The 12,011-nt window shown below is 38.7% G+C and overlaps 1 protein-coding gene across 8 annotated transcripts in view; it reads right to left on the bottom strand.

Moving 5' to 3' along the window:
• GK (glycerol kinase) overlaps positions 1 to 12,011 on the bottom strand; it is a 67,599-nt gene that overhangs the window by 38,007 nt on the left and 17,581 nt on the right. For all 8 annotated transcript variants that reach the window (XM_074324212.1, XM_019710550.2, XM_019710555.2 and 5 more), the window contains exon 4: positions 7,580 to 7,657. In XM_074324212.1, coding sequence (XP_074180313.1) covers positions 7,580 to 7,657 — 78 coding nt within the window. The remainder of the gene's footprint in view (positions 1 to 7,579; positions 7,658 to 12,011) is intronic.

Raw genomic sequence — 12,011 nt, 5'->3', positions numbered from 1 at the left:
GGCTCCAAGAAAGCACTTCCCTGGTGGAGTGGCAGGAAGTGAAGGCCGCATCCAAAACAAAGGAGCATGTCCAGAGGGAACAGGGAATTGCTAAGTTCTGAAGTGATTTAAAAATAAACGAGAAGGAAAATAGACACTAGGGAGTCCAGAACATTATGCAGCCTGCTTCTGGAAGGCATGTCCCTTATTTAGACCAAGTAAATTGGATTTAAATAGTTCAGACCACTAAATGAATAGGTTAAAAAAAATCAACTTGGATGATCTGAAACTTTCATTTGCATTAAATAAAGTCCATCCAAAATGTCTGGTAGATTTGGTTTGTTCTGAAATACAAAGTTTTAAGAGTAAGGAGAAATGCAGTTGCCTCAATGTCCATGGACCACGGTTAGTTTAGTGGTGTAGTAACAGCACAGAGGAAGAAACTTTTTAGAATATTTAGAAATCTCCATTATTTTTGGTTAGTTGTAACAATAGACGGGAAAAGTACCTAAGGAAAAAAATACACTAGGGATAATCTGAATTATTTTCTGTTGACTAGAAGCAAAGGCAAATAATACATCTCCTCTGAGATGGTTTGTTATGAGGAGTTCTTGGCCTGACAGGAAGTGAGATGGAGGGGAGGCTCCAGGTTACAGAACACACCCTAAGCAAGGACTGCTGCTGGCTACACAGTGTTATCGGGTTGTTTCCCCCACAAGAGACACAATAATAGTAAACCAGATTTAATTGCCATGTGTTATCACTTGCCAAAAGTTAAGCTGTTAATTAAGCGGGGGGTAAGAGGTTGTTTCCAAAGGGGAAGAGACTAGATGGATGACTGTCCCTGATGACATTTTCAGAAATCAGGTGAAGCCAAAAAAAAAAAATGGAAAGGGGAGGGGGAAGAGGGTGAGTTAAAACATATATCTGTATGCCAAAAAGTGAGGGCTGAAACCTATTCTAGCTCTTAGACGTATAAATGCTAAAATGCCAATGACTGACATGAGTGTGTGTGATCCCAGGTCGGCTCTGCATTTCCCCTAAGAACACTTGTCATGTACAAATCAGTCATTTCATCTGGCATTCCAGGATTAAAAAGGCTATCAGCCAATTCAGAACAGTGGCCATGGATAACGCTTACTGAAGCCTTATTGTCTGCCAGGCACAGTTTTAAGTACCATATTTGTATTAACTCATTGATCTTTACTTCAAGCCTATAAAGCCCAGACTTCTAATTTTTCCAGTTTAACTGTCGTGGAAACAGGCACAGAATGGTAGTAAATGGGAAACCCAGGATTTGAACCCAGAGTCTGAATCCAGAATTAAACCTCTATGACGTAGGTATAGTCAGGATGACTTCATAGTCTTAAAAAGAATATGAAGAAATATTAAAGATTGAAGACCTCCAAGTTGAAATCTAATTCAGTTTTTTTTTTAAATTTAATCTGGTTAAAGAATTCAATCATTGTAAAATATGGTGGTGTGTCTTTACCGAGGATTGAAGGAGACATGAGGCATTCAAAGAACCGTGTAATAAAAGACATGAAATAAAGAAAAATAATTGTATCTTGATAAAGCTGAATATTCTAGATTTTATGAAAATAAAAAAACATGCAAAACAATAGAAACAAATCTACACTTTTGTTGTTTGAGGCCAAGTATTCTTAGGAGTTTTAGATGGTTTGCCATCTATGGTTTTCTTTCATGCTGATACTCTGAACGCTAACAGTTCTAGAAAACACTTAAAAAGCTGAGTTCAAGGTTCCTTCACATCTCAACAGATGACTACACAGGTTTAATCATTGGCCCAGGATAAACCAACATGTAAAAATTTTAAAAAGACAAAGAGGATAAGCCCTGTTTAAAATTGTAACACTCCGCATAAAGAGTTCTGTGTCACGGGGAATTTTAAATCCAACATCTTAGGAAAAATCAAAGAAAAATGATTCAGAGACAAATTATTTTTGTTCGTGGTTTTCTTTAATATACCTTTAGCATATTGGTCACTGATACGGTTACTCAAATCAGTGACTCTTGCATGGACATCAGTCCTTACTATGAATAATTTTTTATATTAAATCATGAATTGTGCTCTACAGAAAGCTACAGAAAGGAGTGGAGTGAGAGTCATATTGCACACCAATCAACTGCAGTAGTGAGTGACAAAACCTGGCCAAGAAGGGGGAAACAGTTGGACCATCGTTGGGCCAGAATATTTCACTGGTGGCATCAGTGAAATGTACATATGAACACTGTCTTTATCATTGATTCAAGCCCTCCCCCACTTGACATTTGAACTACTTGGGGCGTTTTGTGCTTCTTCATCAGTTTAGTCTGCGATGTATTTATAAACCCAAACTTCTTTTTTCCCCCCCAATAATAGACACCAAGATATGTAGACCACTAAGAGAGTTCATTTGAGGAAGAAAAGGGCTTAGAACATGGCAGGGGTGGGTGGGGTGATGGGAACTCTTTGGAAAAGAATATTGAAGAAAATAATGGTAAGAAGTAGAGAGAAAAGTACCAGAGGGATGAGGATAACTGAAGACGGGTAAGAGCAGCTGAAGGCCTGCTTCATACACAAGGCTCCTGCAATCTACCTGTGAGGTCATAATAGTAAATGGCGGTGTCATGGCATAGTGACTGGGAAGCAGTGGCACAAACTGACGTGTCTTCATTTTAGATACCACACCAATGTTTACCTCACTCATCACAGAATTAACACAGATTCTAAAACTATATGAAACTTCTGACAGGGCCATCTGTGCCTCAATGGACCCATTTAAACTTTTTTTCTATGCTTATAATTCTATCTGTCATAAAAGATGTCAGCATACAAACACACCTTTATTGCAAGCAAAAGCAAATAGCCTCTCAGTCTTCAACGTCTTCAACGAGCATATTTCATGTCCACTAAAACTACCCTGAAATTCTCCTATCTGTTACTATACTGGGATGAGTGAGCTGACTGCTTGTCAAAGACCCCTGAGCCATAAAAAAGGCCACATAAAAGGCAAAATGTTTAAAAAGAGAAATGCAGACTCCTCATTTGCTTGCTCAGACTCCTTGCTCATATCTGTCTATAACAAATACTGCTCAACAGTTATATAATTTAGTAAGAAAAGAGAAAGAAAAACAAAGAGGAAAAGGACAGTCCTAGAGTGACAGATTTACAAGAGAAACAGACAGGGAAGGAACAGAGAGAAGGCATGAGAGAGCGAGCCAGAGAGAGCGCGAGAGAGTGTAAAGCCCACAGACTGTGATATAAACAAAGATAAATACATATGAAAATCTGGGTCTGTTTCCAGCAATCCTACCTTGCGCTGTTTTAAGATAAAGCTGCTAAAGATGTAATATTATGTTGATATTCTCAACTGAAGGCTTGCATGGAGATATGACACTGTAGTGTCTTCCTGGTGAAATAAAATTGGAAGCAGAATCTATCCTTGTCAATACTTAGTGGCTTCTCTTCCCAGCTAATTATTCCTTCTCTCTCCTCCTTTTCTATTCCCCCTCCTTTTCTTCCAAATGCTTATCTTTAGCCTTTTGTGTCACAAAGGCAAACACTGTGCCTGCCTGGTTTGTCACTCTATACCTAGGGGATCATGACAGAACCTGGTACATAGAAAGGCACCTACATTTTTGTTGGATTAATTAATTTTACATTCATTCCTATAGTGAATTCATCTATAATAAACTATCACCTGTCACCTACTTTTATGTATACATTTTGAACAATCTCTTAAAATAGACCTACAAATTTCTTATTGCCCAGAAATTAGCTTTGATTGCAAGTCTGATACTTACCTTGTCCAAAACAGAAAGTCGTTTTTTTCTCCCAGGTTGACAGCCTGTAATTACTTAATTTCCTTCTGGTCTCTCAGGCTAAAAGTCTTGCAGCCCTGTCTTATTTTCCCCTCATCTGTATACCCTATCTAATTTGCAAATATACAGGTTGTGTCTTCCCTCTGAAAGTTCTCGCTGATTTGCCTTCTCTCCACTCTCTACCTCCAAGCACTAATCCCATCAACTCACTAGCAGTCTCAATTTTACTTCAGAGAGATGAGTCCTTTGGTTACTTTAAAAGTTGTGTTTTTTTTATCTTCAGGTCTCAGCATATGTTTATGTAAGGCTTTCTGTGTATTCATCTTGCCTGTGCATTCATCACAGTGATTCTTAAATCTGTGACTTAATATCTTTTATCAGTTTTCAAAAAACTTATCATCTTTTTCCTTTTCTTCTGGGACTCAAATTACAAATATGTCGGACATAGTCGCTTACTCCATATTTCTTAGATTCTTTTCTGTATTTTCTAAATTTTTGTCTCTCTATGCTTCAGTCTGGATATTTACTTCTGATCTCCCTTCCTGTTCACTAATTCATCTTCACCTGTGTCTAATCTGATGTAAAACTCATCAATTGAGTTTTTAATACAGTTCTAGAATTTCCATTTTTAAATGTCTAATTTTTTGCTAAGATTATCAATCTTGTCAATTAACTCCTTGAAGATGCTGATCATGGTTATTTTAAAGTCTGATAACTTTAAAGTCTGATAACATTTCCTATGGGTTTGTTTCTAACGCCACTTTTTTCTATTGGTTCTAAGTCATGTCTTGTTCTGTGTATCTTATTATTTTGTTATAGAAAACTAGAACTTGTATATGAAAACTATGGAGACAGTTTTCCTCCAGAAAGGTTCACTTTTGTTTCTCAAAGGAAGTTAGGCTAGGAGCATTGATAATCTCAGATCATCTTAACCCAATCAGGGTTTAAAATTATTTGAAAATCTGGGCTTCAGTTCCTGTGAGGGTTGGTATATTTCTCTGTTTTCATAAACTTCTATTTATTTTAACTGTGTTTTTCCAGGACCCAACAGCTCCAAGTCAAGTAGTTGTTTCAATGTAGTTGTGGAGGGCACAGCTCACAGTGGCCCATGTGGGGATTGAACCAGCAACCTTGTTGTTAAGAGCACCGCACTCCAACTAACTGAGGTAACTGTCTGCCCCCAGGGTTGGTATATTTCTACTTTACCTTACTTCTAAGATTCGTCCTTCACAGTCCCAATCAAAACGTGGGACTTTACCAATATTCATCCCCACCCTTGGCAGCCCCTGACTCCATCTTTTGCCTCCCTACCTTTAGGAATCTATGAAAGTGCTGTTTAGACTCTCAGATGCTCCTTTCAGAATCTACAGATATCTCTAGGGAATAAAGCAATACCAATTGCCAAGTTTACCTCTCTGGGTTTTGCTTCTTTCCTGGATCTTGGTCCCATAATTCCTCACTGCCTTGGTAGCCTTACAATCCTTCAGATCGTTTTTTTTCCCCCCAACTTCTCTAGCTGTTCTCAGTAGACAGGTGCATTTGAAATAACCTATTCCACCACTGTGGGAAGCTAAACTCCCCTTTATTACTCATTTGTCCCATGTTACCCAGTACACAGCCTTTGGTGCCCTCTTATCCTCACCAGCCCCTATCTATCCAAATTGGAACACAGGCTTTGGGGTTGGAGAGCTTTATGTTCAAACTGTGGCTTTACCTCTACATATAGCTAAAGAGCATTGGACAAGTTACATAGCTTTTCCATAATTCATTTAGAGTATAAGGCTAGTAAAACCAGCTTCAGGGTCGGGGTCACTGGGATTAAATCATGTGCGTAAAGTGTTTAGTACAATGATAGCAGTTAGAACTTATTGAGCACTATTGTCACTGCTAATTACATTAAAACTCTTAAATACGTAAGTCGTTCTATGCTAGGATCAGTCTTCTTCACTCTTTGGTGTAGAATTTTCATCTTCATAGCTTCTTTCATAGCTATTTCAAATGTCAAACAAGTGTAGACATTTTCACCTTCATAGCTTTTTCACACTATTCCTTCAATTCTCCCTTTTTCCTAACATAATCCAACACATTCTTCAAGACCTAAAATGGAATTCAGTTCAACCTAACCCATAGATATGCCAAAAATTGAAAATCCATACTAACCTGCACTTGCTCTAATTCCTGTACAACTAGCAGCACACAATCAACCATTCCCCAACTTTCCATTAGTCTCTTTCCAAAACTAGATTACAAAGTGTTTACAAAAACAGCCAATAATTTGTATTCTGCATAACACACACAATATAGCACCAAACACGAAAGAGGTTCTCAAAACATGCATGAGGTTCAATATAGAGAAAAATGTCTTCATATTCCATAGGTACAATTTGAATTAATACTTCAAAGCACACAGAATGGGGGAGGGGTGCAGAGGAACATAGGTAAAAGAAAAGGAAATAAGTAAGCACATCACACAAACAACTTTTTCCAGTAAAATATTTCCCTAAATCCTTGACCATAAGCTTAACTTTAACTAACCTACTTGCATTATTTGAAAATGACAATTCAAAGTCCAAAGTTACATTTTCACAATTCAAGTTTAGAGTTTAACAGCAACTTTCATGTTCCTTTCACTGGGGAGTGGGGAGTGGGGGGGGGGGGGAGTAAAACCCTAACAAGTTCAAAAAGTTGGCCAAAATTGTTCTGTGAAGAATACTCTTAGGTACTAGTCATTAAAATTGTAATATCCTGCTTTACTTATAATCAAAATGAGCTGCTCATGAGAATGAGAACAAAATAAAGATTTAAAGAATGTACTTTTGTGTAATAGAACCTTTGGTTATAATTCTGACATTTTTTATCACAAATACAGAAGACATACTAATACTTACAACACAATAACATTAAATTCCTTTTATTTTTAATAAAGAGTATTTCCAATGGATTCATGGTACTCTTACAGGCAACTTTTTAGTGTATTTTCTGCTTGAATCTCACTTTCTTCCAATTAATACTAAAGTAACTATTACTAAAGTCACTGTAAAGTAAAAATAGCTCAGTCTAAATCATCCCATCCCATTTCTGACAATTTCAATCTCCATCCCCCACCCCACAACCTGGTCTTTTATTCACAAAAAATTGCACTTTGCTGTTTCTGATAGAATGATGCCTTTTTAGTGATTGTATATTTAGAATAAAATTTTCCTTTTAGCAAGTGACTGTCATTCAGTGCTCAATTGTCACGTGCTAAGAGTGGTGCTAAAATATACCCATGGTCATTTACATTTCATAAGATGTGATACCTAATGGTGATCTATTTGAGATTGAAACCCCTACTATAATAGCCTAATTTTTAGCAGAAGGAGTTAAAATTTGGAGATTTAACAAATTCCTGGTTGGGAAGACCAAATACACAAGTGCTTTATGGAGAGATGACTGCGTACATTTGTCATTTTGATTTTTGAGGGGGAGAGGTGAGATCTTTTAGGTATCAGAAACAGCAGGAATTATAAAACAGTTCTGGCAACATCAACCCATTTTTGTATGATACAAATAATCAGGAAAAGGGGAGAGCATGGGAAAGAGTTAATTCAAGGTGTGAATAAGTATCTGAAAATGGTAAATATATAACAACGAATTTCTTAGAGGACTCTTCTGCCCATCCCATCAGATTATAGGAATCATGACTGCACGCTTTTTTTTAGCCAGATATTTTAGTATGATAATACTTGCAAGTGGAGAAAGGCCTTGGACTTGACATCCATGCACTACAGCTTACCTATAGCATTGTAGAGAGGTTCTCCAGTCAACTTGTCCCAGACTACAGTGGTTTCTCTCTGGTTACTGACACCAATAGCTTTAAAAAGAGTTAAGCAGAAGGGAGTAGAAAGTTAAAAAAGTAGAAAACTATTTCAGAATAGTTCTCATTTTGCTTTTTTACAGACACAACTAAACACAACAATTCAAAGAAACATTTGCAGCATTTGTAATGGTATTGAGTTTATTTTTGTTGAGTGGCCCCAGGAAAAGTGAACACCCTATGTCAAGTGTTTCTTTTTATTACTACAGACTCCTTCCTGCTTCACGACCAGCACACCATGAATGACATGCACCCAGATCATAATCCAAATGAAAGTCTCCCAGCTTGCCTTATAAAAAGGGAATGCAACAACTTTCCAAATTTACAATACCCAATTTATTATTCTGACGCCAACAATCACCTCATTTATTTACTAATTGCTACGAGAAATTTCTTTCCGTGTGTGTGTGTGTCCGTGTTATGAAAATAGCCACAGATAAGATCCGTCATGCTAGGCAAATGCATGTTATGGTTAGTTAGAAATTCAGTTTTATTTCTGTATTTTAATATGATACGAGACATACAACTTTGAACCAGGTATAAGTACAATATTTGATGGTGTTTCCACTATACTGACCTACATACAACTTAGTGCTATAGTTACAGGAAGTCACTATGAATAGTATACGAATCCATACCAACTTATTAAATTCAGCTTGATTCAGCTAAATCAGAGGTCCTCAGACTTGGTTGTACATTAGAATCAGCTGGAGAGCTTTTTAAAAATACCAATGCCCAGGCCCTGGCCCAAACATTCTGATTTATCTGACCTAAGGAGGGATCTGACAATAAGTACTTTTTCTGAAAATTCCCAGGTGATTCTACTATGCAGCCCATAGCACTGGGCTAAAAAAAAAAATTGAGCGATTCTAGAATTTGAGATTAGGGTGGACCTTGAAAGGCTATATAATCAACAACACATCTTAAGCTCAAATCTCCTCTAGAATCACCTGTCCTGTGACCATTCAAACAGCCCTGGTAGTGACAAGATACTCCCTACGTCTCTCCAGGCAGGCAATCTCTACTGCACAGCTTTGCTATTCAAAATAAAATCCTTTTTCTTGTCGCTTCCACCTACAGATCTTAGCTACATGCTTTGGAGATACACAGAATAAGGTTAATCTTTCTTCCACATGTCAGTCTTTCACACTTGAAACATATTTCGTCCCTCAAGGCTTCTCTTCCCCTGTCTAGGCTAAACAATCCAATTTTCTTCCACTGCCTCCGACTCTATGTGGCCTGGTCCACCTCTCCTAGGAACAAACAATTATCTGCATTACTCAAATTGTACACCCAGAGAAAAACAATAGGAATGTCCTCACCAACAACACAGAGCTAAGGGGGACCCTGTTCTAAATAATCTCTATCCAGTGCAGATTTACTTACTTTGTTTAACACCTTTCCTAGAGGTACAAAGATGACTGAGATTCTACTCCAAGGAAACTTAGAGGCACAGGACAAAAGGAAGAGATTTGGGAGTGCTTTTGAAGAAATAGAGGACATAATTGCTTGTTGGGCTAAAGAAGGAAGAAAAAGGAGAATGTGGGGGGCGGGGGAGCTGGGAATCAGTGGGACATGGTCTTGATCATGGGAGTCAAAAGAGGGGATGGGATCAAGGCCCAGTTGGAGGGAGGAGTCTCAAGGAGGGCAGAAGGAGACTGCTTTCCTTGTGATGGACCAAAGGAGGCAAAAGATCTAGACAGGAAGAGGAAATTGAGGCATTAAGGCCCTAGAGCCTCAACTTTCTCTGTGAAGTAGCACACAGGTTGTCTGCAGAAATGGGGCTTAGCGAAGGTAGAATCCATGTTTGGGGCATTATTCCTAGAGCTCAGACTCTGAAGCCAGACTGCTGGGATTCCAACCCCAATTCCTCTGCTTCCTAGCAGCATGACCCTGGCTGGTTTTTGTCTTTTGTAAAATGGGGATAAAACAATGGTTCCCAGTTTACAGGGTTACAGTGAGGAATCCCTGGGCTAATGCATATTAAAAACAGTGCCTGGCATATACTGTATTTCCCCGAAAATAAGACCTAGCTGGACCATCAGCTCTAATGCATCTTTTGGAGCAAAAATTAATATAAGACCCGGTCTTATTTTACTATAAGACCGGGTCTTATACAATATAATAAATATAATAATATAATATTAATAATATAATATTAATAACATAATAATATAACAGTGGGTCTTATATTAATTTTGGCTCCAAAAGACGCATTAGACCTGATTGTCCGGCTCGGTCTTATTTTTGCGGAAACATGTTAGTAAGTACTCAATAAATTATATTGCTGCTAGTCATTGTCATTATTGAGGAGAGAGTAGAGTTGCAGAGCATGGGAGTGAGCTAAGCAGGACACATAAAGGAATTCCCCAGCAACACTGTGGGCAGAACAGAGGCCAGAAACCTCAGTGGGACTATGGCCATGGGCTGCTACCTAAAGTGGAGTATTGTGAACGTGATACTTTAAGGAGTAACTTTACAATGTGGGCTCATGATGACTTCACAGTTGACTACAATCTCCTATTCCTCCCCACTACATTAATGTTCCATAAACAGACTGGCTGCTTCCTTAGCCACAATCCTTAAGTCACCATTCTATGCCCCTCACGCTACCTTCCTTTATTGGCTCCTTCTAACTTGTATTCAGAATGTAACCTAGAGCTATTTCTGTCTGATTTATTGGTCACATTTTATCCCTCATTTCATTCGTACATCTAAGTGGAAGTGCTTCAAACTTCTTTTAGAGCTGCATTCACCAAGTTTTAGATAGGCTGTGCAAAGGGATTGCCAATCATTTCCTTGAGTTGTTCTCACAACTTTCATAGTCTAAACTGCATAAACATACAAAAGGCATTTAGCAGTACACTCTGCTGAAATATCTATTACCACAGATGTAAATCACCTAGGTGGCTTAAAGCCATGTCCAGGCTGTAGATTCCAGGGTGATCGGCCAAGGTTTTGACATCCTTCTACCCCCTTATAGGTAAGGTAGACTGCGGAGCATTGGCCTTCTGGACCCACTCGGGTACCATTCCTTTCTCTCTCTCTCTCTCTCTCTCTCTCTGTTTTTGGTGCATGTGAAAATGACACACAATTCCAGTCCAAGTGACTTGTCTTCCACTTGCATTAACTGGTCTGTTAGAATACTGAACATGCTGATCTCTGCTCTGTACTCTTTTGTGTCTGGCCAGTGTGAAACCCATACCTGAGCCAGTGACCCAGCACTTCCTTTTCAACAATTGCCAACCTAAGAGTTCCATAAGCCACTCCTCCATACAAAGCCAGTTGTGCTACAAATTGTTTCCCAGGTAATTTATTGAGTTGGCTCTGCCAAAGGTCAAGCTTTTGCTTGCCTATATAGAACTCGACATCACAGAAGGCAGACCTAGCTGCAAATGAGGGAGAGAGACTTATTGCAGCTTATGTAGCTCTGGGGTGGTAAATAACTAATTAAAGCACAGCTCCCCTGTCTCCTGGTCCCGTGCTTTATTTTCCTGAGCCATAGTGATAACCTCACAAACCACTTTAGTTTTTAGTTCCAGTATGGTAAATAAAAGTTTTTCCAGGGGCCAGCCCAGTGGCTCAGGCGGTTAGAGCTCCATGCTCCTAACTCCCAAGGCTGACAGTTCGATTCCCACATGGGCCAGTGGGCTCTCAACCACAAGGTTGCCAGTTCAATCCCTCGAGTCCTGCAAGGGATGGTGGGTTGCGCCCTCTGCAACTAGAAAAAGGCACTGGACCTGGAGCTGAGCTGCGCCCTCCACAACTAAGACTGAAAGGACAACAACATGAAGCTGAATGGCACCCTCCACAACTAAGATTGAAAGGACAACAACTTCACTTGGAAAAAAAAAGTCCTGGAAGTACACACTGTTCCCCAATAAAGTCCTGTTCCCCTTTCCCAATAAAATTAAAAAAAAAAAAAAAAAAAAAAAAAAAAAGGTTTTCCAGCTGAACAGTGATTCACTTATAGTCTTACCCGATAATCATTAAAGAGTTCATCATAGCCGATTGTATTTCTTTTGCAAATTCCAGTTTCATTGGTTTTAGTTGTCCTCAGCTGTCAGAAAGCTTGTTGATTTCAGGTCCCTATGAACAATGCCTCCAAAATTAAAGTCCACTCTCTAGCTAAACAGCACACATGAGCCCACTGCAAGTAAATAGGCTTCTTTCCTTCTTGACTTAGCGAGTCGGGCTGATCTGTTTGCCTGTCACTGGACTGAAGGAACTATAAAGTACAAAGAAATACTTTATTCACTTTACTTTAAGAATGAGTGCATATTTATGCTAATCAAAGCGTATATTATCCATGAGAAAATGATGTCAGAATAAAAATGAAATAAACTAAAAT

The sequence above is a fragment of the Rhinolophus sinicus genome, chromosome X, assembly GCF_036562045.2.
Source record: "Rhinolophus sinicus isolate RSC01 chromosome X, ASM3656204v1, whole genome shotgun sequence".
NCBI classification, from domain to species: domain Eukaryota; kingdom Metazoa; phylum Chordata; class Mammalia; order Chiroptera; family Rhinolophidae; genus Rhinolophus; species Rhinolophus sinicus.
Note: the sequence above shows the minus strand (reverse complement) of the source record. Positions and strands in the feature narration are given on the sequence as shown.